Source organism: Gallus gallus, chromosome 4, assembly GCF_016699485.2.
Source record: "Gallus gallus isolate bGalGal1 chromosome 4, bGalGal1.mat.broiler.GRCg7b, whole genome shotgun sequence".
Lineage (NCBI taxonomy): Eukaryota > Metazoa > Chordata > Aves > Galliformes > Phasianidae > Gallus > Gallus gallus.
This window is the reverse complement of record NC_052535.1, coordinates 60,535,329-60,563,091: the sequence shown is the minus strand read 5'-3', so window position 1 is coordinate 60,563,091 and position 27,763 is coordinate 60,535,329. Positions and strand designations below refer to the sequence as shown.

At 39.3% G+C, this 27,763-nt stretch overlaps 3 protein-coding genes across 9 annotated transcripts in view; 2 read left to right on the top strand and 1 right to left on the bottom strand.

The window, feature by feature from the left end:
• Window positions 1–110: 110 nt before the first annotated feature.
• Window positions 111–7,878, bottom strand: C4orf47 (C4orf47 homolog). Of its 4 annotated transcripts, none has more exons than XM_040699911.2 (8): window positions 7,187–7,878; window positions 6,769–6,947; window positions 5,459–5,678; window positions 4,967–5,104; window positions 4,808–4,883; window positions 3,619–3,798; window positions 1,647–1,819; window positions 111–261 (listed from the first exon to the last, which is right to left on the bottom strand). In XM_040699911.2, exons 2-8 carry the CDS (start codon window positions 6,863–6,865, stop codon window positions 213–215), a joined length of 933 nt encoding a protein of 310 aa, XP_040555845.1. In that variant the 5' UTR covers window positions 6,866–6,947; window positions 7,187–7,878; the 3' UTR covers window positions 111–212. The 4 variants fall into 4 exon arrangements, with proteins under 4 accessions (XP_040555845.1, XP_004936032.2, XP_040555846.1 ...); XM_004935975.5 differs by having other exon boundaries at window positions 7,779–7,878; XM_040699912.2 differs by having other exon boundaries at window positions 7,799–7,878.
• LOC107049033 (radial spoke head protein 4 homolog A-like) lies at window positions 7,590–16,966 on the top strand. The gene is made up of 8 exons (XM_015285600.4): window positions 7,590–7,762; window positions 10,184–10,362; window positions 10,439–10,766; window positions 11,250–11,478; window positions 12,876–13,628; window positions 14,372–14,513; window positions 15,300–15,417; window positions 16,567–16,966. The coding sequence occupies exons 1-8, from the start codon at window positions 7,590–7,592 to the stop codon at window positions 16,820–16,822; spliced, it is 2,178 nt and encodes a 725-aa protein (XP_015141086.2). The 3' UTR covers window positions 16,823–16,966.
• Window positions 16,967–18,136: 1,170 nt separating this feature from the next.
• The window catches only part of CENPE (centromere protein E), a 36,578-nt gene continuing 26,951 nt past the window's right edge, over window positions 18,137–27,763 (top strand). For all 4 annotated transcript variants that reach the window (XR_006939222.1, XM_420670.8, XM_015285601.4 and 1 more), the window contains exons 1-15: window positions 18,137–18,311; window positions 18,483–18,574; window positions 20,015–20,104; window positions 20,183–20,301; window positions 20,672–20,791; window positions 21,734–21,815; window positions 21,959–22,026; window positions 22,103–22,174; window positions 23,053–23,104; window positions 23,918–24,005; window positions 24,199–24,325; window positions 24,839–24,958; window positions 25,703–25,861; window positions 26,287–26,428; window positions 27,516–27,613. Coding sequence is in view for 3 of the 4 variants with exons in the window: in XM_420670.8 (XP_420670.5) it covers window positions 18,256–18,311; window positions 18,483–18,574; window positions 20,015–20,104; window positions 20,183–20,301; window positions 20,672–20,791; window positions 21,734–21,815; window positions 21,959–22,026; window positions 22,103–22,174; window positions 23,053–23,104; window positions 23,918–24,005; window positions 24,199–24,325; window positions 24,839–24,958; window positions 25,703–25,861; window positions 26,287–26,428; window positions 27,516–27,613 (1,485 nt within the window). In the remaining variant the exon portion in view is untranslated. The remainder of the gene's footprint in view (window positions 18,312–18,482; window positions 18,575–20,014; window positions 20,105–20,182; window positions 20,302–20,671; window positions 20,792–21,733; window positions 21,816–21,958; window positions 22,027–22,102; window positions 22,175–23,052; window positions 23,105–23,917; window positions 24,006–24,198; window positions 24,326–24,838; window positions 24,959–25,702; window positions 25,862–26,286; window positions 26,429–27,515; window positions 27,614–27,763) is intronic.

Genomic DNA, 27,763 nt, shown 5'->3' with positions numbered 1-27,763 from the left:
CAAGTATGTATGTATATATATATATATATATGTGTGTGTGTGTGTGTGTGTAAAAAAAACCAACACAAATATTGCATTCTCAATAATTAAACAAACCGGATTTCCTTATGTACTTGAATTCCACTTCTCACATTTTTATTTGCTCTGAATGCTTATTAGCAGCCATGTTGGTAAGAGTCTTAAAAGTGTACCCTTCGTTTCGCCATTTTTACCTAACAAGATGTAGCATATGCAGTCTTGTAGTTCTTTCCATTTATTGATCTGAAATGTAAATGAAGAGAAACTTATTAGATTTTGTTTTAGAATATTACTCTTCAGAATAGGAAAGTTTTTGTAAAAAAATGAAAAACCTGTTACACCCATTCCTGTAATTAGATTTAATGACTTTAATCCATGAGGCATCTAATTGATTTATACAGAACTCTGTGTGAGAGCAAGAATTTGCACTCACAAATCCAATTTAGGATTACGGTCAAAATACCAGAAGATAAGATTTCCACTGAAAAGTACATTAAAATCGTAATCCAGTGGGGAAGCTGACAACTTGAAAAGTATCTCACCACATTTCTTAAACTCTATGTGCTACAACATTCATACTTCGAATAAATGCTGTTCACAATTCTCATTCCACTAAACCTAGGAATAATGAAGCAAAAATTAATACATCTTTTAAAATTGTTAGGAGAGAAATGGTAGCAGACAATTTGAAGTGGTTTGAATTTCTGTCCATGGAACTTTCAGATGTGAATTTTTTCTCTTTACAAATATTTGTAATGAGTCCATCATAACCATTTCTGTGAGCATGTGGTGATACTTCACAATCAGCCAGTCCTTCTCAATTTTGAAGCTTCATATGCAGTTATTTTTTCCCCCCCCACAAAGGATTTCATTTGAGAACACAGTTTTTTACTCTGTTGATGAAACAATAATACAAACTACTGTGATAAGGAGACTACCCAGACCAGTATGCTATTCTTTATCCACTTTCACTAGTTTAAAAACACCAGTAGATACATGGGAAGTTGTACTTTCTTACATCAGTATTGGTAGTTACCAGGCTTCCTGATGTACTTTCAATTCAGTCAATCAAATCAACATGGAGTAATAGGTAGCTTCTGGTTTAGCCTTGTCAGTGCAAATTGAAACTTAAATGATAAGTTTCTTGAACTTCACATATGATACATAACAGACACCACAAAACATTCTTCTAAGAGCGATTTCCAAATTTTAATCAAATATTTCTAAAATTTTTCATGTTGCTCACGGAGCAAGCAAAAAAACTCTGCATATCTATGCTTAGCTGTACTACATGCAATCTTAGAAATCCCATTTGAAAGTGAAGTTTTAACTAAGGGACATAGTCATCTGCTTGCATTACAATAAGGCCAAACAAAGTTATTTACAAATAACTGTTTGAGAAACTTCACCTAAATTTACAAAAGTATAGGAATAAGTTTTGAAAGCAAGCTTCCTTATATTCCTTATATAAGAGCTCCAACCCTTCCAGTCACACAGCTGAATTGCCTTCACCTGTGCTCCTGCGGCTGACTCGGTGCTTGCCTCAGGTGGTCAATCAGAGGTTCAGGCCATGATTCAACAGTTCCCATACAACAGTACACATGAAATATGAACTTAAAGTGTCTTACCTTAGGACATTTAGAGTCACTATACTTGTAACAGGTCTGCTTTTTGGTCCAGCAGGAGGATGAAAAACCTTTTGTTCTTTACTGGATGGGACAGCCATAGTTTTTTTGATTACATAAGGGTCAGCAGAATGGCTTGGATAAGGATCAAACGTGCCTCCTTTCATGCCCCCTGACTGAAAAAAAAATAACCTTTCAAAGTGCTAATCTACAGAATAATTGGATTTTATTACAATATTTTTCATGCAAAAGCAGAGAATACTGAATAGCAGACTGCATTATATTCTATTAAAAAAAAAAAACAATATTGCTTAACCTTGCATTGGAAACCTTAGGGGAAATTTTAGTGATTAGATGGTTTAAAATATTCTCCGTAAGTCTGGATTTTGAGTGAAGGATTTTAAAAACATGATAGAAAAAGTAGAACCATAACTCACTGAAGTGACCTATGATGTGGTAAAAAACGAGAATTCCTATGTCACTCTTAGTTCACTAGGAAACCTCCACATTCAGTGCAGGTGTAGGAATACTACACAGGCTTTTCCTGTAACAGTAAGTCCACAGGAACTGTAACAATGGCAATTTCTAGTTAAAAAGCCTGCAGAAACCTTATTGGTTCTTTGTAATCCTCTAGAACAGCTAATCTCCACAGTCAGTTCAGGCGGCGTTCCTTAAAATGCAACAGTAAGCAATTCAATGAGCAATAAAGCAATTTTTCCAATAAGGATTTGTATAGAAAAGAGGGAGTTTGAGAAGTGCAGCATTTATATATTGAATGGCAGCACGCGCATTGTTGAGAGCCAGGAACAGGGTCACCAGCATTGTCAGTGAGAAGATGTGCTAGCTTTTCAGCAGCTGACTTTTGAGAACACATTGCCATACTAAAGGGTCTCAGCTGCTTCATCTGTGAGACAACACCCAGCATAATTCTTCATGTGTAAGCATTCTTGCAGTCCTTTTCTGAACAGTTACATTTTCACTGCTATCATCTTATTCATCAGATGAATTAGTATCGGTCAAATAAGTCAATGGTGAAGGACAGAATAATCATAAAATTAGCAGAACATCATAAGTGGCTGACAGTGGAACACCAAAATGAAGGAAAGTAACAAATTAAGGGGTATTAATGTACTACGTATTTGGAGTCATCTGAGAAAGAGAGATTTATGCATCAATATTTTAAGAACATTTCAAGCTAAAAATAAGATTTAGCCTAAGGTGAATGGCATAAACTTAGCATTTTATTTCAGAAAAAAATATAAATATTAAAAAGGATGCTTTATGGAATGCAAAAATATCCATTTAGATTTTAAGAAGTAACATAAAGCAACTGAAACAAGTGAACTATGTTCCTTGACATTAACACCAAGTTTCATTTCTTAGGTCCCGAGTGCTTCCCCCGTGTATTTATTCCCATCCACCTCCTCCTTTTTTCCCTCAATACTGAAGAATTAGAAAATTCTATAGCTGACTCCAGATCTGTGTCTGCTGCTAACTCCCAAGGTAACTCCTACAGCCTTTCGCTGAGCAGGAGCCCTAGTCTGACATTTTCTGCTCCTTCTAGCTCTCCATTCCCACGACACCGCTACGAATTTTGTTTTAGATATCTATACAGGTTCAAAAATGCTATGAGAGACTGACAGAGTCCAAAATAAAACAGCATTTTGTTTTGCTACTGTAATCCTTTCTTACTGTCATTTGCTGTAAAACATAAATTCCACTTTGGGCATTTTTCATGGCCTATCCAGCCAATTAACTGTATGTTAACAGCACTAAGCAGATTTTAAAGACTTTTTAGGTTACTTGAAACTGCTTATCAGGGAGCGTTGGCTCAAACAAAGTAAATTGCACAATATCTTTTCTACTTTGAACAGTAAGAAACGTTGGTTTCTACCTTATGTACTGTAAGCAAAGTTTTAACCCAAAACATCTGCATATTTATCCATTGTTTCCAGTAGCTTTAAGATAAACTAACCTTCTTAGCAGGAGAACTTGGCTTGAAAGGTTTTGCAATTCGCTTCTCCAGTGGTGGTTTCTTCACAGGTGGCAAAGGTTTGTCACTGAAATAGGGATTCATGTCAAAATACTCCAGGGGGTATATATTAGATTTGAAAGGCCCTCCTTTAACCAAACGCTTGTGTTCCTCTCGTGCTTTCTGTAAAATAAATAAAGTCAAAGGAAGAATCTTGAGCTTTCCAACTTTATTTCATTCTCCTCACCAAAACATTGAAAACATTTAAATCCATTCTTGAAAAAATGTTCACTCTGTTTGTTTGATCAATGTATTTAAATAGCCACCAAGTATAATGGAACATACACTGACCAGAAAGCACAATAATTGCTACAGAAGTATGGTAGGAAAATGTCTGGAAAAGCACTGTGCATTTAACATGTGTCTAACTATATTGTATGCCTGTATCTTGGGCATACATGTGTACCTTCATACTTGAAAATCCTGCTAGCATGCATCCCAGCAGCATACATACTCACAGTTCAGAACACTCTTCATGTCCCATATGCTCTGCACTTTGTTGAATTTCTCTATGAATTGGCTCTTTGTACCATGGGAGATGTTGACTAATCTTCATAGATTCCACTTTAAATACAGGTTTGACCCTGAGTTTTCTAATCTTATTCCTACCATAGACCAATTTAGTAATTTTTCACTGCGTATAATGAAAATATATAAGAAAACTAAATTCAGAAATTCAGTACAAGGAAAGATAGGAGCTTTCCTCAATTTATGAGCTTATATGATAAAAACGAACACACTTTTTTGTTTCAGTTTGGTTTTTTTTGTAAGGCATCTGGGATAATACAATCTCATTTCTGACAACAGCACAGAAGAATTATTATTGTTCTTGCTATTCACATTGTTTGGTAATTATTGCAATTTTTGCTTAAGGGCTCCACATTAAAAAAAAAATTAAGATCAAGTCTTGATTGCTAGAGCTTGTATGGGATACTTTTGGCTGTCTTAAAAAAATAATAAAATAAAGTAAATCTTCATTTTTTACAATATATTAATTTGTCTTCCTCCCTCCACCTTATAAATGAATATTGTGATTCTTAGCTGAGGGAAACACCACAGTGAACAAAAAAAATCATGTAAACTCTAACAAATAATCATGGTTAATACATAATAAAGATTATGTCTTTTTTACCTTTGCAATTATTTTTTCTAATTCATAGCCATCCGCTTCATGTGCATATTGTTCACCTATGGTAAGATTTGCATAACTGTAAAAAGAGAATGAATTAGTTAGATACTCAAAACTCAAAAAGCATTTAACAAAAGACTGCAAGAAGTAATGTGAAGTTACCCATATCCAGTTCCTTTTTTTCCTGGACTAGTATAAAAATTCTTTCCAGGAGGAATGTATCTTTCTCTGGCTTTCAGTTGTGCACTGAAGTATTCAAATGGACCTCCTATGGTTCCGTAATAGCTGCCTAGTCCACTTCTAAAAAGAGCAAATTAACACATTTGTTGGAACTTTGTAAATATTTCAGGTTTTCCATATTCACTGTGCTAAAATGTTAGCATGCAGAAAACCCAAACAAGTGTCATCTCAAGAGGTAAAAATCAATCCATACCAGATCCACTGTGCATGGAGCTACAACTATGGGAATTCCGTGTACAGTGTTATGGACACAAAAGAAACAAGATGGAAGTGGAGATGAAGTTCTTGAGGAATCTTATTATAAATAGGCTTAGCAGAGGTTGTTTCAATTTTGCACCAGCAAGGTGAAGTGATATTAGTACAGACTGATTAACAAAGAGATATACAGAGAAATAGGTTAAACACAACACTTACGGCAATTTATCTCCATTACTGGGAAGGAAGGCTTTGCCCAAATTTTTCTTTGATTCTGCCAATCTGTAACGTCTCCTTAGTTGAACAGGGTTTGAGTAGGCTTCACCATTGAAAATCCTCTTAAACTGAGGGTCAAAATAACCTGCCTGAAGAGCTGACAATGTTTTGCTCCCCTCAGATAGCATCTGTCTGTTCTTGCTTGCAGCTTCGTTAAAAGGGCCTTTAAAAAAAAAGTAAGAATGGTAAAAAACCATTCAAAGTTAGTGCATCTCTTAGACTGCATTAAAAAACTAAGGTCTGGATCCAAATGGCTGGGTGGCACAAAGAATGTCCTGCAGAGCGAGCATTTCAGTTGTATATCAAGTGAATCATACATACATATATCACACAATATACATTGTGTGTAAAAGACAATACTATGAGAAGGTATTCACAGCACACAGTTTTCATTTTCCAATCCCTACGTTTGCTTTAGAGGCAACAGAGAGTGATCAGTTACTCCAGACTACAATTCAGAGCTAGAGCTGATACCTATTTATATACTATGAGAAATGCATCAGGGGAGCATCTCTTTCACCCTCCAATTACAGACCAGGTCAACCAGCTTCAACATCCTCCGCTGTGTTTTGAGTGCCCCACAGCTTACTGTGATGAAAGCAATAAACTAGTGAGTCAGTGAGGGTTCTGGCCGACACACTTGCCAGTGACAGAACATCACAGCAAACACACCTGTACTGAGAGGATTTACATTTTACCCTGAGAGGTTTGCATTTTTCACTTCCCGGTAACTACTGAGAGTCAGCTTTGCCACCTTAATGACTACAACAATTTACACATGTGTTCTTTCAGCAGGCTTTCTGAGAATTACATCATCATTATTTTTAATTTAGAGTTGTAATTTAGTGTTTAGAGTTGTTTCTTTTCTATTCTGGTCTCATGCCTGTGCATGAGATTCCCCGGAAGGACAAGAAAAGGAGAATCTTTTCCAAAAAAAAGGCAGGATGTAAGTAACACTGTTATTTTACACAAGCACAGGAAAATACTCGCAACTTACAGGTAAATTATATTAAAAAGAAAGTTATACATTAATTTTGTAGTGAATCTGTTATGCATACTCATTTTACTGGGTTTTTTGTTTCTTTGATATATATGCCATCATACCAAGCCTTCATATCTAAGCAAAGAATATGTATGAAAAAAACAGTTGCCTCTGATAAAAAGAAATAATAGAAAATAATGATTCTGAAAAAAAGGTGGATACTAAAAGGAGTCCCTATTTTTACATAGTGGTTAAAATTAAATATACTTACGCATATAAGGTGATACATATTTATCTCCAATGGTAACATAGCTCATTTCACTGAAGAGGCCAGTCCTCTCCATATCACTTTTTCCTTCTGTAGGCATGGCTGGGTGACAGTGTACCACTCTAAAAGGTAGAAGTATCTCTGTTTATGTGCTTTACTGTCACTCCATAAACAGTCAACACCTATAAATAAACAAACAAAGTTTATTTAAGTAAAATGCAAGAAGTTTTGATTAAAAATATTAGCATCAACGTAATCTGAGGAAACTCATCTGCAACATGATTGACAGTTTTGGTGCTTAAACATCAAATGGACTATGTGGAATTTGGACACCATTTTATTTTATTTCTAAAACAAATTCAGAACACGGATGGAGAAAAAAAAAATAAAAGGCATTTTTAGTGTTCCTGTTGCAACTCACTGAATTTATGTGGGTTGGGTCAACATTTCCTAACAGTTATCTTCCAAGTACTGAGATTAGAGGTTTGGGTAGCATTAACAGCTAGCAATAAAGATGCCGGCAGCCTCCTTCCTCAGCCTGGGGCTATCTCTAGCAGTGGATTTCAGCCACTTTCAATTAACGGTATGGAAAGAAACTGCACAGACAAGTCAAGGATAAAACACAGAAGTGGAATTTTGGAAGCCCTCTAACAGCAGCACAACATCTGGTTATTGGGAGTACTTCCAATTTCTTCTTGATTTCAGTGCAAATCATTTATAGTGAATATTCATTTTTCCTCCACATCACCCTCACTGAAGACTGAGGGAAGGGAAACACCCGGACAAGAAGTCTAAGGAAAATATAGACTTGAACAGAGAGCAGGATGGTCAGGAGACCGATTCCCAGAGTGAAACACAGAAGAACAAAACAAAGATCGTCGGCCGGAGGACCGGCGGGAAGGCTCGGTACCGCCACCACACGAACCGCAGCGCTACGCAAAGCTCAGAGTGCCGACACTAAGCAAGCCCGGCCCAAAGCACGCCCCGCACCACAGCGGTGAGCGTCACCGTACCGCCAGGCCCCTCTGGGTACCGAGCGGCGTGGAACCGGCGCCTCAGCACACCCGGCCGCCCCAAGCGGCCGGCACTGTCCTCTGCCCACTCTCTGTTGGTAGCCGTCGCCTAGGGAACGGCGGGCAACCCCCCTCCGTCTGCCTCCGCCCCCCGCAGCCGTAACGCCCCCCGCGATAGCGGCAAGCAACCGCTGCCCCCGCCTCCTTCCTAATAACAGGGTCTTATTAACGCCGTTAATAATGCACCAGGAGGCCTACTTTACTGAATTTAGGTGAGATTTGCTACTGCAATAGCACGTGATAACAAGGGACCGGATCAGACAGCGTTAAGAAGATCCCTTAGTCCCACATTCTCAAAACAGTGTGGGATTCATGTAAGAAAGCCTACTTCAGGCTACAGCCATTGAGCCACCTGTCACAGGGAGGAGTACAGAAGGCCGTCTAGTTGAAGGAAAGTGTCTGTAGCTCAACTGTAGCTCATTCAACATTTTAAAAGAACAGATCTCTACTAGAAATTGAATCTTTAATTCATAAACACAAGGTAAACAAAAAGCCAGACTTCAACTTCACATCTTCAGGGACACTTCAGCCTTGACCATGATTTGCAACCTGAAAATCTACATATTTTCCAGCTTGCTGAGGAAGGCCCAACACCTCACCCAGCAGCAGCTTGGGAATGAGCTGCACTGAAAGCAGGAGCACCCAGGTCCTGGGTACAGAGTGGAGTTCAGTTAAACCTGCCTTTCCCACTACACAGGAACCACCTCAGTAGTTACAGGTGCTACTTATCTGTAGTATAAGGTGAAAGTATTCTTCAGGGAAGGCATGTGGGCCCTGAAACTGGGTTTTCCAATTGAATCAAAAAAAAATGTTTGCTTAGAAATTAACAGAGCACAGAAGGATTCCCATGTGAAATAGGAAATTCCATTCCACTTCCCTCGCCAGTGTGAGCAGCTTCACAACTCAACAGTGAAACTGTATAGAAGCGCAACAAAGCAACCAACAAGATTTCAGTTTAAAAAACAAACAAACAAAAAAGTGTTATTGAAAAAGAATGGCCTGAATTTGTTGCACAAGAGAGACCACTGATACCTGACCACAGCAGATGGAGTGCAAACCATTAGCGTATATCCCAAATGAAATGCTAAATTGAAAGCATCCATAGATACTTTAGTTACGTTTCAGCTAATTAACACGTGCTACTGATGGTGTTCATCAGAGTGAGATTCTGCAGTAGTATTACATGCATTCATCTGCTACTTTTCCACATCAATGAGAGGTGATGACAGCGCATTGATAAGACAGCGTGGATGAAGTGAGGTACTCTGTGCCCTGATTCTGTAGTGTACTTTATAACCTATATGAAGGCAAAGGCAAGGAGTAACAGGTGGTCCTAGTATTCTCTTTTTTTTTTTTTTTTTTTTTTTTTTTGCTAGAGGAGATTGAAAAGATGAAGTATTTGTCCTCTCTTGGGCAGGTGCTTCACAGAACATCACACGTATACAATTTTATACGTTTTATAAAGCGAATTACTGAATGTATGGGAACTGTTGAGTCATTGCCTGAAGCACTGATTGATCACCTGAGGAAAGGACCGGGTCAGTGATGGGAGCACAGGTGAAGGCAATTCAGCTGCGTGACCGGAAGGTGTGGAGCCTGGCTGCACCTCTCCTAGACCCCGTTTAAGGGCCGACTGCCACTAAGCAAGGATCTCTTTCTGGAGATCTCTTCTTTGGGGAGTTTCTTCTCCTGTGAGCCTAGATCTTTAGATACAGGTGAGCATTCCTTCTCTGTCTGTCTTTTTTTCCCTTCCACCGCGATAATCTTTCCAACTGTAACACTAAACAACAAATCAAGTTTTTCCTCTACATAAGGAATAAGGGTAGGAGATCAGAAGTAACGCACAAGAAATTCGCGGTGCTGCAGCGCCCTCTGCAGCTGTTGAATAAGCTCTGCAGGTGCATCCGCAACGCCGGGAGCGAGGGCACGTTCCTTGCAAAGACCACGAAGTCAACAATGAAATCTTTGCATAATTCTACCCAGTAGAATTAGTATTTTTAGGATATTGTTTTAATCCCTGAAATCATAGGGTCACGATGCAATGATTTTTTTATTATTATTATTTAACTCTTCTGTTAGGATACTTTCATTCTTATTTTGTTTATATCTGCTTTTCCCTGCATCTGCAGAGGCAGTTTTTTAAATGTTCATCAGGTTTTACAGTGTGTTTTCCTCCTAGAAGAAAAAGCTTGATACCATATAGCAATGGTATGATGTAGCCCTGCTAAAATACTGTAGATTAAACGGCGCTTTCTCTCGCAGCCAGGGAAAGCAAGGGAACACCACGTGTTTCTTTTTAAATGAAAATTAAGCTTTGGAAGGTCTACTTTTTTTTTTTGTCTCAGCCGAAGCTGTGAGGGGCTCTTGCACCACGAACGCTTCAGATACGGAGCGCTGCCGATCATGAAGAGAGGAAAGAAGCGGGGCGGGCGCCCCCTGCAGACAAACAGGCGCGAAGAGCAGCTCGGGCAGCTGCAGAATGGAGTGGAGCGCCCGCCCAGCGGGAATGGGAACGGCAGCGGCAGCAGGTGCAGAAGCCATCCCTTTGCCCGGTTAACCGTCCGAGGGAGCTCCAGCAGTTTCATCGGCTCTCCCTCAAGGCCGCCGCTCCACTCAGCCGGGCGGCGGGGACAAACGCCAGTCCCTGCCGACAGCAGAGGCGAACAGCCGGCCCGCCCCTTCCGGCAACGGCTGCCCTGGCAACGGCTGCCGCTTCACCTCGGTGGCGAGCGAGGCTGAGGGGCTGCTGGGGCGTCTGGCCATGGCCGAGCATGGACCTTATTTGCCACATGAACCAGGCTATGGACTATATCAGCCAGGCTACGGTCTATTCGATGATCAAACACCAGATCCTGACCACCGAATGCTGGCGTGTCAGAATGCAAAAGCCTATTTGCTGCAGAGCAGCTTAACGTCTGGCCTGAACTTGTAAGTCTGAAGCAGGGGCAAAATTGAATGGGGAAGGAAGTAGGAGTGGAAATGAAAGAAGTGTTGATGAGAGGGCAAAGGGATATGTGAAGAAGACAAGGGGTAGCAGAGGTTATAGGACAGGAGAATACATTACAAATGCAGTATCTTATCACTATGTTATACTTGTGTGTCCACCATCTTTCAGAAACAAAATTCTGAAGGGGAATTATAGAGTACAAAGGGAAACTGATTTCAATGAGATTAGGTTTAAATTCTACTGTAACTACCAGGTAAGGTGTGGGATAAACAAAAAATGGAAGACTGAACGTTACAAACAGTTTCAAGCCTAATTTCTCACAATGCTCCATGACCCCTTTTCATCTAACTATTCCAATTATTTCTCACAAGTCCCAAGTGATTAGTTTCTACTTTTAATATTAAAAGTGTAATATTTTAACTCTTTTGTATAGTAGACCAATTCCATCTTTATTTATATGACAGATATGATCATCTTGTTAATGTGCTAACAAAAATCCTGGATGAACGGCCCGCAAATCCAGTAGACATATTTGAGAACATTAGCAAGGATGTGAAGGCAGCTCAGTTTCAGAAAAAAATGGATACTCTTCGAGACGAACATGAGATTCTTCCATCGTTTGAATCTGCAGAAATACGCAGAAACTTGTTCTTCAAGTCAGATGCAGGAGATGAAGAACGAGAAGAAGAGCTAGTGAGTTATTATTAGAAAAAAATAGCCACCAAATACACTGGAGAGATGGGTGGCAGGATGGTGGGAAGGGAAAGGAAAAAGGGGCGATATTGTAGTCTCTCTCATGATCACATGAAATAATTGCACCCTCTTCACAGTCAAGCTGGTCCTATGTTTAGCTGTGAAGAAAATACAACTGGTTACTTAATTGAGAATTTTGTTCCTGGAGTAAGTCTAACATCCTGAGCTTTTAAAATCATCGATATTCTACAGATTAGAGTATCTCTCACATGTGAATTCAGGCTGAAACATTCCATCTAAATTCTTTACCAAAAACCTGACTTTTCTTTACCTAAGGTGACCGTAATTTTGGGTTCTTTCTAGACCAGATTTAGAATATTGCACACAGATTTTACTGTAAAATAGAGAATGGAGAATTTGTGATTCTCACATCTTCAACTGTGCTTTCAGTCCTTCCTTCTCCAACTGAAAAAATATATATGGTTACAAGAAGAAGGAATAACTACTGAAATAAACATTAAACAGGGAAATTTTCAGTATTCAGTTGTTCATATACAGGTGCATTTGCAGCCAAAGAAAAATTAAGGGAATTCTTGTAAAAAACTAAGGGATATTAAGATAACAAATGTGGATTTTCATATGAAGTTATCACTATGTATTCAAATGAGTTGCTACCACAGAATACACATCCTAACAATTAAGTATACATTTTTGCACCTTTTGCCGTAGCCTACTACTCACTTTACTGCAACAATATATGCAATGGTAAAAGAAAAAAAAATGGAGAAAAGTGCAATGTTCCAGAAAGGAATTTTGCATTTTTCATACTCCTGCCCATCTTGCTTTGACCTAAAAAAACCTCCAAGAACAAAACAAATTCCATGTAAAACCAGCACTACTTCCCCTAAATTCCTACCCTGCTGTGTATAATTTAGAATCTTTATCCACCTACTCCCATGAACTGAGGGTATTCATCCAAGTCATCCAAGACTGATGATAAACAGAATGTAAATTCTTAATGAAATCCTCATTATTGGCCTAGTTCTGCATCCCACAAGCCAGCCAGAGCATTACTGACTTCAGTAAGAGCAGGGGCCGATTTTTCATACTAGCCTTAAGAAATTTCCTCTTAAATAATACAGGGAGCTTTATGACAAGGTATTAAAAAGAACATTAATTTCAGATAAATAGTGTTGACCTGGTGTCTGTTTATCTGTATTCTTCTTTATCCTTATTGTGGCGTCTTTAATTTTTCTAAACAGTAATGAGAGATGTAATAAATGAATGCCCACAAAGTACTTTGAGAGAGTGATATATGACTTTCAGTGGATATCTTGTTAATCTTTCAAGTACTTCTATGATTCTTCAGCTCTAACTCATGATTTTGTTTATACTAGGGAGAGATTCCTCTACCTAATGTGATGGAAACAGCCTTTTATTTTGAACAGGGTGGAATTGGCTTGAGCAGAGATGAAACCTATCTCATATTTCTTGCCCTTAAAAAACTTGTTAGCGTTCAGCCAATCCAGACCTGTCGCTTCTGGGGCAGGATTCTGGGCCGGGAGAAGAACTATATTATAGCTGAAGTTCAGTTCCGTGAGGGGGAAGAGGAGGAGGAAACAGAAGAGGAAGAGGTTATTGACGAAGGAGATAAAAGAATGGATGAGGTTGAAGATGAAGATGAGGAAAAAGAAAAAAATGAACCACCAAAGTCTACCTATAAGCCCCCACCTGTCATTCCAAAAGAAGAAAATGGAACTGGGGCTAATAAACATGTCTACTTTGTTTGTAATGAGCCAGGCGAACCCTGGGTGAAGTTGCCACCAGTGACACCAGCACAGATTGTCTGTGCCAGGAAAATCAAGAAGTTTTTCACTGGTAGGCTTGATGCTCCCATTGTGAGCTTCCCGCCTTTCCCTGGAAATGAAGCCAATTACCTGCGTGCACAGATAGCTCGCATCTCAGCAGGAACCCATGTCAGTCCCCTTGGATATTACCGGTTTTCAGAGGAAGAAGGAGATGAGGATGAGGAAGGAGGAGGAGGAAGAGATGACTACGAGGAAAACCCTGATTTTGAACCTCTTTCTGCATTTGAAATGGTGGAGTCTCTGTCTACATGGGTACACCATGTACCGAGTATTTTGAAGCAGGTATGTGCTCACAAAGGTCACGCTGACCTCAGATACCTTTCACTCTGTAGTAGTAGCTTCCTGTCTTCTTGAGCTGCTGTTCACTCTGAATATAAGGACAAATTGGTATAAAAGCTTATGTCATGTAGTGTTGTTTCTTGTGCCTTCTGTGTTTTTTAAGGATTGAACTGAAAAACAGCATACAGGTCTGCACAAAAAGGATGGAGATAGGTATGAATTTGCACACGTTTCAGGAGCCTTTTTGGACTTGAGCTCAGTTGTAGAGAGAAAGAATGTTTTGTGTATCTCGTGTGCATCTTCACACTCTGTGCCTGACAAGGAAGAAATGGATGTCAGCATGGCTGTAACCAATAAGGCCAGCAACAAGCTATTATCCCCTCGCAAAATGAATATTGAAACAAATGAATGCTTTAAGATACAGTCTCAGAAAGAATAGGATTTTTGTCTTTCTGCTGAAGTCCAGCATCTATCATCAGCATGGATTGTTAAAAGAATCAAATACAACAAAATAACTGAAAGCTCATGACAGAGGTATGAGATTATTCTGAAATGGTTAGCAGGGATAAAGAATGAATGAGGGGTAAAGAGACAACAGTGCCTACAATATCCCTACTGTGGAACTTACATTCTTTCTTTCCTCTCCCACTCCCTCTTGTGTGTGTGTCTGAACCAGTTATTTAAGCTGGCTTACATTCTTTCACTGATTGTTGCATGTATTTATGATTCTTCCTTGTTGATGATAGGGTCGCTGTGTTTGGTTTAACCCTTTACAAAAAACAGAGGAAGAAGAAGGTGAAGAGGAGGAGGAGGAGAAGGATGAGGTGCCAGATGAACTACAGCAAGAAACAGGACCTCCTCTTCTCACTCCACTCTCTGAAGATGAAGGTATTCTTCAGGGAGTACCAAGTTTTTGATAGCAAGTCCCTGGAAATACTAGCATTTAGGCAGTAAACATTTGAAGGGATAGGCCTCTGGTGCTTCATGGAATGGTGCAGTTTGCCATTGTTCTTTTACAGAAATGAATCAAATACAAAATGGTTACCAGTACTGACATTAAAACTGTAATCTTCTGGTTCTTCTAGCTAAGTCTTCCTGAGAATAAAGAGAAAAAATTCCTCAGACATGTCAGGCTACTCCAAGTTCAAGACAGCTTACATACAGAATACATTCAGCTATCTTTCCATCATCTTTATAGACAAAAAAGCATGTGCACATGTAAATAAATGTGTACACACATGTATAGATATATTAGTGAGAATTTATATTCTGTAGCACATTAACTGCAGCAAATCATGGCAATATGCAAACCTGAATATTAGATTATAGCAGTAGCAAATTATTTTCCTACTCTCTGTTCTTTGATCAGGGTGAAATACATATTCAATTTATCCATCAGCATTAAACAATCTCTGACAAAAGAAAAAGCAGTGAGTACCACTGCATTTCAGGAGCATGGTATTTTTCTGTATGTGGCTGCTAGCATCTGTGTGATACCCTCCCATGCAAACTACCTGTCTGAATACAGTGTCTATATTGCTTGTGACTTAGATCATCTAATGTGCATCTTCATATAATCATTGCTTGAATTCTGTGACAGCCTTGTCACTCAGTCTTAAATGTAGTGGCTCTTAAGCCAATTTATTCACAGGGTGTTTGTTTGACTGTCTCTAGGAATTCAAAACATCCCTGCTTGGACAGTTTCACTTTCTACAAGGCTGATCCCTCAATATGCTGTTGCAATCCTTCGGTCGAACCGATGGCCTGGAGCATATGCTTTTGCATGTGGCACGTGAGTAGTCAGTCGACATAGTTACAACACAAATTCTACACGCTGAATGTATACATATCTATTGAAGTCAAATCTGGGTTATCATTAATTTACTGACTGAAATGTAACTAATCCTGAGACTGGAAAAGGCAGTTTAACAGTAACAGTGTGTATTCAAGAGCAAAAATGAAGAATCATTGGAAATGCTAGCATAAAGCTAATGGGTGTAAATGTCCAGTTAATATTTGGCTGCAGTCCTCAATTTGAAACCTGTGTTCCTGAGTCTGCAGTGCTTTTTACCAAAAAAAAAAAAAATCTTAAATCTGTGGTTCTCTGTTTCATTAGTTTCCACTATACAAAGTACAGTTAACTAAGAGTGGAGCTTTTAAATAGGCCCTGGAGTTGATGTCAGAAATGGATCTAAGTTACAGAAGTGAAGTTGGAGTTACACTGCACAGTAGAGAAGTGACAGAGTATAACATGCATTGTTTTAGCACTGGAAGATTTTGAAGTGGAAGGTATAGAATCACAGAATGATTTGGGTTGGAAGGGACCTCTAAAGATCACTCATTTCCAACCAACCTGCATGGGCAGGGACACCTCCTGCTAGACCAGGTACCCAAAGCCCTATCCAGCCTGGCTTTGAACACCTACAAGCATGGAGCAGCCACAGCCCCTCTGGGCAGCCTGTTCCAGTGCCTCACCGCCCTCAGAGTGAAGAATTTCTTCCTTATATAAAATCTAAATCTACCGTTTCAGTTAAAAACTATTATTCCTGATTGTATTGTTAGGTGACCTTGTAAAAAGTCTCCATCCATCTTTCTTATAGGTCCCCTTTAAGTGCTGAAAGGCCACAGTAAGGTCTCCCTGGAGTCTTCTCCAGGATGAACCATCTCAGCTCCCTCAGCCCTCCTCTGCAGATGTGTGCCAGCCCTCTCATCACTTTCGTGGCTGTCCTCTGGACCTGCTCTAACAGGTCCACATCTTTCAGAGCTGGATCAGTGAATTCATCAACAGTTATGTTAGTTAAAGAGATGGCTTTTTGTTAATGTATCTCTTATAGGGAACCTGCACCACAGTAACTATATGCACAGCAGAGTAAGGAAGCCTGAGAGTGAGCTGATACTCTGCTGTGGGGAGACTGTGTGATCTTTCACTTATCTTTCTCAGGAAATTCGGCAATATCTACTTTGGTTGGGGGCACAAATACAGCCTAGGAAACCACACACCTGCACTGCCTCCACCTGTGCAGCCCGAGTACCCCAATGGGCCGGAGATCAGGGAGGCTGCAGACCCCACGGTGGAAGAGGAGCTGGCTTTCAAGGCTGCACAGGAACAAAAAGCCCTAGAAGGCATGGAAGGAGAGGAGGAGGAAGAGGAGGAAGAATTTGAGGAGGATGAAGAGGAGGAGGAGGAGGATGATTAAAATATAGGGGAAAAAAATGCTTCAAAAATTTAAACACTAGTTTAATAGGAGGATGATTAAAAACACTTTTTTCCTCTGTATTTAAAAGTTCAAACATTTAGTTTATTAGTTTAATAAAGCAATTGTAAGGTATTTGCTGTTGAATGTGAATGGAATGTGCCTTCTTTTTTCATAGAATCATAGAAGATCATAGAATCATAGAATCGCTAAGGTTGGAAAAGACCCACAGGATCATCTAGTCCAACCATTCGCCCTTCACCAATGGTTCTCGCTAAACCATTTCCCTCAATACAACATCCAACTACTCTTTGAACACCACCAGGCTCAGTGACTCCACCACCTCCCTGGGCAGCCCATTCCAGTGCCTGACCACCCTTTCAGAGAAGTAGTATTTCCTAATGTCCAGCCTGGCGCAGCTTGAAGCCATTCCCTCTCGTTCTATCACTAGTCACCCGAGAGAAGAGGCCGACCCCCAGCTCACTACAACTTCCCTTCAGGTAGTTATAGAGAGCAATAAGGTCTCCCCTGAGCCTCCTCTTCTCTAGACTGAACAATCCCAGCTCCTTCAGCCGCTCCTCATAAGGCCTGTGCTCCAGACCCCTCACCAGCTTTGCTGCCCTCCTCTGGACACGCTCCAGGGCCTTGATGTCTTTCTTACAGTGAGGGGCCCAAAACTGGACACAGTACTCGAGGTGCGGCCTCACCAGTGCTGAGTACAGGGGGACAATTACTTCCCTGTTCCTGCTGGCCACACTATTTCTGATACAAGCCAGGATGCCATTGGCCTTCTTGGCCACCTGGGCACACTGCTGGCTCATGTTCAGTCTAGCGTCAATCAACACCCCCAGGTCCATTTCCTCTACACAGTCTTCCAGCCACTCTGCCCCAAGCCTGTAGCGTTGCCTGCGGTTATTGCGGCCAAAGTGCAGGACCCGGCATTTGGTCTTGTTGAAACCCATCCCATTGGCTTCAGCCCAGCTATCCAACCTATCCCAGATCCAGATCTTTGCTGCTGCCTCCTCACCGCCGCCCCTTCACTCCTAGAATCTGGACGCCCAGGCTATGGGCGAAATCACACAATCCAGCCTCTCATACACAGCCCATCGCGGCGCCGTACAGCTCCCAGGTCTCGGCCGGAACCATCCCGGGGCGGCCCAGTGGCTGCCCCGCCATCCGTACCTCACCCCCCCCTTTCTCTCTTCTTCCTTCCCCCCGCCCCACACCCGGCAGTTGCTGTCGAGTGGCCGCTCCGCCGAGGCGCCTGCGCAGCGCGGACCAATAGGAAGCGGTCGCGGGAGCAGTTCAAATTCAGGCAGCGGTTACAGCCCTGTCTCTCTGCTCTGCGGGACGCAGGCCGCAGGGAGAGTGTGGTTCTCCGTCGGAGCGGCGCGTACCCGCCCGCGAGCGCAGCCTCTTGCCCAGCGACCGCGGGGATGGCGGAGGAGGGGGCCGTGACGGTCTGCGTGCGCGTACGGCCGCTCATCGCCAGGTGAGCGCCTGTCCGGGCGGGAGCGGGTCTGAGGGGGGGAGGCTGGCGTCGGCACTGTGCGCGGCCCCGGGGCTGGTCCGGGCTGGCGGGGCCTGACGGGAGCGGCGCCGCGGCGGGGTGGGCAAAACCGCAGTGTCACCTGTGCGGTTAACGGGGTGTCCTTTCCTTCAGGGAAAGTGCTCTAGAAGATAAAGCATCGCTCTACTGGAAGAGTGAAGGCAATACAGTTTCGGAAGTGAATGGTACAAAAGTCTTCAACTATGGTAAGAATGCAAAAGCCAGTGTCGTCCGGCATTCCCTTATCCTCACTGTGTGTACCAGGCGACTTGACAAATGAAGAACACTCTCTGTCTCTCAGAGTTCAAGTTCTACGTTTAAACAGTTAAGACATACATATGCGATACATTGGTATACATATGTGTTCTTTTGCAAGAACTCACTAATGCATGCTAATGCCCTTCTGGTAGGGGCCTATGATGGTCTTAGACTAATTACTTCCTCCCCACTTTTCCACCATCATCGTCATTGTGGTGACTTTTTGCTGGCCTCTTGTTGGTTTTCCCCAGTTTGGCAAATTTCCATCACATGTCATGTCGTAATGAGCAATTCTCTTAGTACACTATAACCCAAAACAATATAGGAGAAATCCGAGGAAAAAGTCCTTGCATCTCATGAGTGCAAAGATAAAAGTAGTCTATTATGTCTCCAGTGCTTCTCATGAAGCAGTCATTAAGGGAAACAAGGTTGTCACTGAGGGAAACAACCAAGCAAAGCTGACATTGAAAGTTTTAGAACTGGTACGCATTGATTCCTTTTGCTAAATATATTGGTCCTTAAACTAATGTACTGATCCCTGCTGCTAAACCAGCCTATATCAGTTAACTTCAGTGCTTACATAGACCTTCATTAATCTGACTGGAATGTATGTTAACAGCATTCACCTCAGCTTTTGCAGCACTGTAGTTCTCCAACTCCCAACCTCACAGTTATGAAAGTGTACTACTGAGGCACATGGGACTTTGTTGTAGGCTGGTCCAGGAATGTGCTTTTAAAGCCAAATTCCTGATGGATCTTGCTTTCTGAGTTCTGACCCACACTAGCCAAAACCAAGTGTTTTTGGAGCACGTGAGCTGGATTCCTTTTGTATGACAGTACACAGGAAGATGTACTCAGTAGCATGCTGGCATTCCAGTCACAGAGAGGTAGCCCAGTACATGTGGGGCAGCATGGGCATTTAGAGCTCCAGAAATGCTTCACTTCTGGCATTTTCCAACAGATTCACTGCACTTGTTAGTGTTTTTGTAGCCACTACAAACATTTTTTCCCAAGTTAGAGGTTTAAGAGGCATACCCTATGTTAGAGGTCTTATAGCCTATCCTGTCAGGCTTACAATCCTGATAGATAAACGAGTCTTAACAGCTGTTAGGATTAAACAGTGTCTGTTTAACTGTCATTCTTGGTTTCTTTGACTTCTCTGTTGTCTGTTTATCATGCCTCTCTTGGTTCTGCGTTTAATATTTTTTTCTTCTTTAAAAGTCTTGTCATAACATTATAACAACTACATTTGATGTCTGAGTTACCTATGATAAGCTATGTTGTTTGTGACACTGAATTTGAAGTCAGCATTCTTGAGTAAGGTGACCGCTTGTTTTTGACTTGCAATGCAATGCACTAATGTGCTTTCTTTTCTTTTTGTGTTTAAGATCGTGTCTTTCACTCTTGTGACAACACTCAGCAAGTATATGAAGATGTAGCTGTGCCAATTATACAATCAGCTGTGCAAGGTTACAATGGTAAGTCTTAAAATTGCACCTAACTCCTGCTTGTAATGTAACTTCTAAATAATCAACAAAATGTAACCATCTTCCTAGGCACAATCTTTGCCTATGGTCAAACTGCCTCAGGGAAGACATACACGATGATGGGAAACAAAGATTCCCTGGGCATTATTCCTAAGGCAATTCAACACGTCTTCAAAATTATTTGTGAGGTGAGTGTCTCTATGAAACTGAGGTTTTAAATTAGCAAAATAAATACTGAAGTTTCACATTACCTTGTCTATGCTGGTAACTCAAGTTTCATGAGAACCATTATGTTATTGACTTCATTCCAGCTACTATGTTATTTTTAACTAACCACATCTTTGCAAGCTTAGCAAAGTAACTGCAACATAAAGCCCAAATACAGTTTGTTTCCTTCAGAAGTTCCTTATACTAAAACTCATTTCTCTGTAACATTCAGATATATTGCTAGCCCTTCCAGTTACTTCAGTTTCATAGAGTTCAGAATACTTTCATTAAAAGCTGTTCATTCTGTAGACTGATTTGATTTTTATTTTTTTTTCTATCTATGATCATTAGATTCCAGATAGAGAATTCTTATTAAGAGTTTCCTACATGGAAATCTACAATGAAACCATTACAGATTTGCTTTGCAATATAAGGAAAAAAAAACCTCTAGGAATTCGTGAGGATGTGAATGTAAGTAGATGTTATGTTAATGTATGGGATTGTTATGTAGAACAGCACTTGTATTTGCTTGGTACTGGGGGGAAAAAAGCTTTCAGAGGCATCTGGTAAAAAAAGAAATGTTTCTATATCAAATTGTGTAATTGTCTTCAAAGTTAGCAGAAGGGCAGTTGATGTAATAGAATAACAACAGCGAAGCTAGGCTTGTTGCTGGCTTAGCTGAATGCGTGTTTATAAATGTAGACTTTTATTCTTTAAGCTTTCCATGAGAATATATTTTTATTTAATAAAAATAGTGAATACTTGAGCGTTGTCTCATTAATGGAACTACAGAAATGATATTGATCCCCTAGCTCAATGTTATAGAAGTCTTCAAAAAGATACACAGAATTGCTTTAATAGCATTGTTATATAATCTACAAAATTGGTACATTTTTCTTCTACTTATACTCATTAGATAAAATCACAGACCTATTTAGTAAGATAAACCATAGGGAAAAATAAATTACATTAATGCCATTCTTTGTTTCTCTCTGCTAAGCTTTGTAGCAAATTGGATATTTACTTATTTATTTATTTTGATTCCCTAAATTGACCAAGTTTTTGGAGTCTGGGGAGAGTTCAGTTTTATTAACTGTATGATTATGACCTTGTGACATAAAGGTAAATATTTTTCTGTACCTTTTCTGAAGGAATTTCCCTTACTAGTGTTATTTTTAGGACGCTTTCTAGATCTCTTTTTTTTTTTGCTTCCTCCTTTTTAAGTCATAGTTCTGATGTAAGTCTAAATTTTCATTACCTGCGTTCAGAGGAAAATTAGAGAAAAAAGAAATTCAACTGATTAACTTTTAGAAGTACGATAATAAGTCACAGTTATGTTAACTTTATGTATTCATGTGAATTTTAGAGTTTTATTTATTACTTAATATTTATTACTGTTTTTTTTCTTTTAAGAGAAATACATATGTCGAAGACCTGATTGAAGAGGTGGTTGTTTCTCCAGAACAAGTTATGGAGTGGATCAGAAAAGGAGAAAGTAAGTTGTTTAGCCAATGCCAGCTGGTGTATTCTAGAAAAGCGTTAAATTGTATAGAATTGTGGATGTCTCTTCAAAATCTTATTCTAAAAAACTGATTTCTGAATATAAACAGAAGTATTTCAATATCGCTTTTTTGACAGAAAATCGCCACTACGGAGAAACAAAAATGAACGAACATAGCAGCCGTTCTCATACCATCTTCAGAATGGTAAAAACTTCACTATGAGAATGCTGGGTTTTTTTATTACTTTAAATGACAGTAACTTCTTGTTTCCCTCTTCTAGATAATTGAAAGCAGAGAACGGAGTGACCCTGCAAACGCAAACTGTGATGGAGCAGTGATGGTGTCCCATTTGGTAAGATGGTATTAAACTGGTATTTAAGTAGAGAGTTTACAGTTGCAGTTTATATGTAAGAATGTTATTTTATAATGACATTATTAGCATGTCTTGTTGTTAATTTCAATCAGAAATTTCTTACATATGTGTCATGTCCCTCATCATCTGCATAGAGGGAGATTCCTTGGGTGTTATCTAGAGGATATCCTCCCACCGAAGGGAATTCTGATGTGCAGTATCTGAGTGAGCTATTGCCCACTTTTTTCCCATCTCGTCATTTCTAGTGAACCCTGCACTTCCACCACTGCATCTCCTGTGTTGCTTTTCCATGTGATTGCGTAACAACCTCTATTAATGTGGAGGGGAGACTCTTTTTTGGCCTTTTTGTTCTACTACTGCTTGGTGAAGTTAGTACAGGACTTCACAGTTCTGAAACAGAAGCCACTAAAAGCAATGACTACATGCTCAGCAAAGTCCTTGTGGGATGCTATGAAGTTGTAGTCAATTTTGAACTATATTCAGAGTGACGTTTTTTCTTCTGATCTCTAACTTCTACTGAATTTCTAGTTAACACCTCTGTATTGAGAAATGATCTTTGCCTTTTACCAAGGGAGGGGAAGCTGCACTGCAAGGTTGAAATACCATTCGGAGTAGCATTAATAGAATTCATATGATCTGGCTTCATATCCTTAAGCACATTGAAAGTGGTGGTTGATGTTTTATGGAGCCGCAGGTTATTTCCAGTAATAAGAGCACTTAGTGTGTGTTTGTTTTTTCTGAAGAATAATTATAGTTTAAGTCTGTGCTAAGAATTTCATAGAAGTAAGAGAATCTTTAAAATAAATTACACCTAAACTAACTAAATTAAACTAACCTGTGATACATTTAATTTGCAGAATTTGGTAGATCTGGCCGGTAGTGAAAGAGCTAGTCAAACAGGATCTGAGGGTGAGTGTTAGATGATGCCCTTCTAATGACCATTTCTGTTATTTAACCTTTAATTAGAGCCTACGATGGAGAAGAAATGATGTATGTGCTGTTATTTATAAATGGTATCTATTCTACTTGGCAGGCAGGATCTGCCCAGGGAAATACAGGAAATACTATACAGGGTGAACAATTCAGAACTAATACAGCTTTTCTAGAGTAGCAGATCCAGCAACATTGTTAGATTGGACTAAAAGAGTGAATATTAATAGTTTGCAGTAAAGAAATCCTTAGAAGCTTATAGTGACTGTTAAATTTAGAGCTGTAGAGTAAACTAAATGGCTCTGTTAATAACTAAGCTTAATTTAAATGACAGAATGAAGCACAAAAATCTCTGTAACTTTTTTTTAATTAAAAAAAAATATGTTATGAGAATAACACAGGTTAATATTCTTTCTTAATAAAGAGGAACTAATCAGGAAGCTCTATCAAAACCTGGTTTGTTATACTTAGATTCTACTAGATCTTTTTGTATATGCCAGTATTATCAAAATATGATTGTCTAAATATGATAGGAACTTTGCAAACAGTTTATGTTTCTATGGCCCTGACTGCCTACAAATTAAAGATTATTAGTGCTAATTTCTGATAGGTGACTAGTCTGATTCATCTTGACTATCCTAGAGGATTTAATGCTGGCTACTCATGGGTCACGGTGTGGTGTGGTACTTGTTATTTAACTCAGGGACAATCCCTCTCAGAATAATGCTGCAGGAAAAACTTGCTGAAAATGTGTTGTTGTTGTTTTTCACTAAAACATTGTGTAATGCCCAGGTGTCCGACTGAAGGAGGGCTGCAATATAAACCGAAGCTTGTTCATTCTGGGTCAAGTTATCAAAAAACTTTGTGATGACCCATCCAGGTAAGCTGTTCTGTTGACATACCTGTTTTGAGATCAGTCATTAATAAATCATACATAAAGCACTTTAATTTGTTAAGATTATATTTTGTATTGATTACTCTTTCAAATGATCTGTCACCTTTAGAAAATGTATTTGCTTTTCCATACAATAATATATATTTCTTCATTTTCTTTCTTCTCATTTTCCCACCAGTTTCATAAATTACAGAGACTGCAAGCTGACTCGAATTTTGCAGAACTCCCTGGGAGGAAATGCAAAGACAGTTATTATTTGCACAATAACTCCTGTTTCTTTTGATGAGACGCTCAGCACCCTCCAGGTAAAAGTTCTTGCCTGTTTTTAAGCATTATCCTGACTAGACTTAATATTCATGGCTTGGGGGAAAAATGTAGTGGATGGGGGTGTTCAGTTGCTTGAATATTCTAAAGGCCCTCTGTTCACTTGGGGCATGAGGTACATCTAGTTTGTACTCTGTGTCTCTTCCCATTCACTTTGTTATGCTTGGTTGGCTAGCCTGAAGCCTTTTAGCAGTTGAAACAAAGCTTTCCCTCCTGCCTCAGTGGCAGTAGATAAATTATGTTTTCTCTTGTTTTCCTTTTGTAAACAGAACTACAAGTACTTAATAACATTTTAGGCAGCTTCTACAAGAAGGGAGAGTAATTGAACCTAGTGATGAGATTTATATTAATTAAAAATGATTAGGTGTAATTTTGGTTAAATGTGTTTTTTCTTTATCAGTCAACTGCTCTTAACTCTGTTGGGGAAAAATGAGAGAATTACACTTTTGATTTATTTAACTATTGTACATGAGAGAATATGGTTGCTCTTCCAGTTTGCCAACACAGCTAAAAGAATGAAGAACACTCCAAAAGTCAACGAAGTACTTGATGATGATGCCTTGCTGAAGAGATATCGCAAAGAAATTCTAGATTTGAAGAAGCAACTGGAGGAAGTATGAATTTTAATGTATTTATTACATAAATATACACGTGTATATGGACACATTTGTGTTTCTTTTTATGTGTGCATATATAAAGTGTAGTGTATACGGAGTATGTAGTGTACTGTATCTGTAAAATGTATGTGTATGTACTTTTATGTTTGTTTCCCCCCTCGTAACTGATGTTCAGCCAAAGCTGCAATAAGCTGCAACTGTGTAAGACCACTGGCAACGTCTATATCACATATAGGCTGAACATCCATTTTGCAAGTGGACAGTAGCGACTTCCCACCAAACAGCATTGTCCCTCAAGTTCAACTTTGTCCAAAAAATATAGTATTTTGTTGATGAGAGTCTTGCAAGTGTTGTAAGAGATTAGATCACAAAATAAAAAGCACAGGGAAAAAAAAATCACAATGTGGCATATATTGTTTTGATTACATAACTCATCCAAAGATGCCTTATTTTTCTGGGACTGAGGGAAGTCAGAGGAAAAAAATGTTAATAAAAAGTCAGTGTTTTTCCCTAAAAAAAATTGCAGTAAAAACCGCCACCTAAGGATTTGCTCATTATATTTTGAGTCTCCTGGGAAATTGTAGACTGTTGTCAGTTTTTGTCAAAGATTAGAGACAACTCTTTTAGACTTAAAGGAGTATATGTACATGCTGTTACCTCTCAATCCTGGTAATTATTAAAAACTACTGTTTCAGGTGATACACTTAATGTCATCATGATTTATTATTGTTTTTATGGAAGGTGTCTATGAAGACTCAGATACATGCAATGGAAAAACATCAGCTGGCTCACCTATTGGAAGAAAAGAATTCTCTTCAAAAAATGCAGGAGGATAGGATACGAAACTTAACTGAGATGCTGGTGACTTCTGCCTCATTCTCATCGAAACAGAATGCTAAAGTAAGAGCAGATTTCCTAGATCTTTTTTGTTAATTCTGAAATACTTGTAAAAAACTAATACAAATGCACATGGTTATGGTGAAAATGAAAAAAGCTTGAGTTAAGCAGTCCTTAGCCATTGGTTTTAATATGATTATAAGTGTAAATGGTAGTCTAGGCAATTTTCTCACATGTTTTGAAGGAGTAAGTTTTTAAATAACTTCTGAGTATTCAGTGCCGCTTTGCAGTGAGCGGACAGCAAAGAGCTTTGCTTTCAAACTGTGAAACTGTAGTTCGGTTTTAAAGAAACTGCAAAAAAAAGAAGCAGCTGGTTTGGATACAGGACTGTTGGAACACTTGACTAACACAGTATCTGTTCTCCAGTTAGCGCTTCAATTTTACTTTATGTAAATTCTTGTTTTGTTTTGTTTTTCTCTCCTTTAAAGGCCAGGAGAAGAAGGAGAGTTACATGGGCTCCTGGTAAAATAAACCAGGAAAATGTGGACTACTTTGAAGACTTCGAAAAAACATTAACCACAACAAAAAAAATGAAAATGTCTCTGTCCTCACTACCAGAGGCAGAGGACTGTAAGTATCCCTTTTTGTGTGGAAAATTCTGTAAAGCAGCACTGAAATGGAGACTTGAAAATGAAGAACAATTTTTATTTTATAAATCCAAATGAAAAATCCATTTCACTTGCTAATAATACATTTGGTTGACACTATGCTATTCAAACTGTTCTGTGAACCCAGAAAGAACTTTGCTTTCAAAGGGAATTACATTTGTCTGTGAACAAAGAATCCTTCCTGGAAGTGGAGTGGGTTCAGACACAATAATACAGATAGTTACTGTGATGGAAATAAAACTGCTTAATTTTTAAAAATGGAAGCTTTGGAAGCTTGAGCCTTGTCATCCTAGGTGAAATAATATGTAGGAAATCTGTCAGGTAACTTCACAAGCATTGCTTAGCTTCTCAAAGGAAGTAAGAAAGTCACCTCTAAGAGCATAAGGGAGGTTTTCTTGTTTGTTGGTTTTGTTAAGCAAATATACTTGCTTGTAAGAAAATTTTAAAATATGCTAGAGTTCTCCTGGAAAAAATAGGAGGGAGGTTGGAGGAAGATAAGGAGTAAAACTCAGCAAGTTAGCAGAGACAGAAAAGTCATTGCTCAAAGATCAAACTCTAATTGAAGGACTTGCTAGAGGACCTAGACCAAGGGATAAAGAAAGCTAGAATGAAGATAAGAAAATAACTTGGTAGTATTAAAACTGAATTGCATCTTTGTACAGCCTTATTACCCATTCATCTGTCAAGTTGCTTTAAATTTTTCTTATGGGAAAGATATGTCTTGTATTCAAATATTGCAGAATACGGTTGCTTGGTCTTTTTCTGGACCCTCAAACACTTTTCCTAATCTATAAATAAGTATATATTCTGGATTTTTTTAATCTTCATTAACTTGTGATAGGGTGTTCAATGTAAGCATAGGGACTGGACTTAAGAACTGTTCACTTTCATAAAAGAAAATCATGAGACTTAGCAGTCCTACTGCGTGTTACATCTTTGTCACTGAAACATTATTTCCAATGTGATGAGACCTTTATAAGAGAATTCCTGATTCCCAATTAAAAACTTACTGCTGTTCAGTATTTTTTTTGATGCATCTTCCCTTTCAGCTATGTTAATAGAGAGTTCTGAACGTGACAACCAATATTTTACTGTTCCTGATCAAATTCAAGATACAGAATGGATTGATGGACCTAACATGAACTGGGTAACATCATAATGTCTTCTTTTTGTCTTACTGTCCTGGTTTCATCTTGGACAGAGTTCTTTCTTCGTAGTGTCTGGAATGATGTTATGTTTTGGCTTTGGGAGAAAAACAGTGTTGATAACACAGGGATGTTTTAGTTGTTGAGCAGTG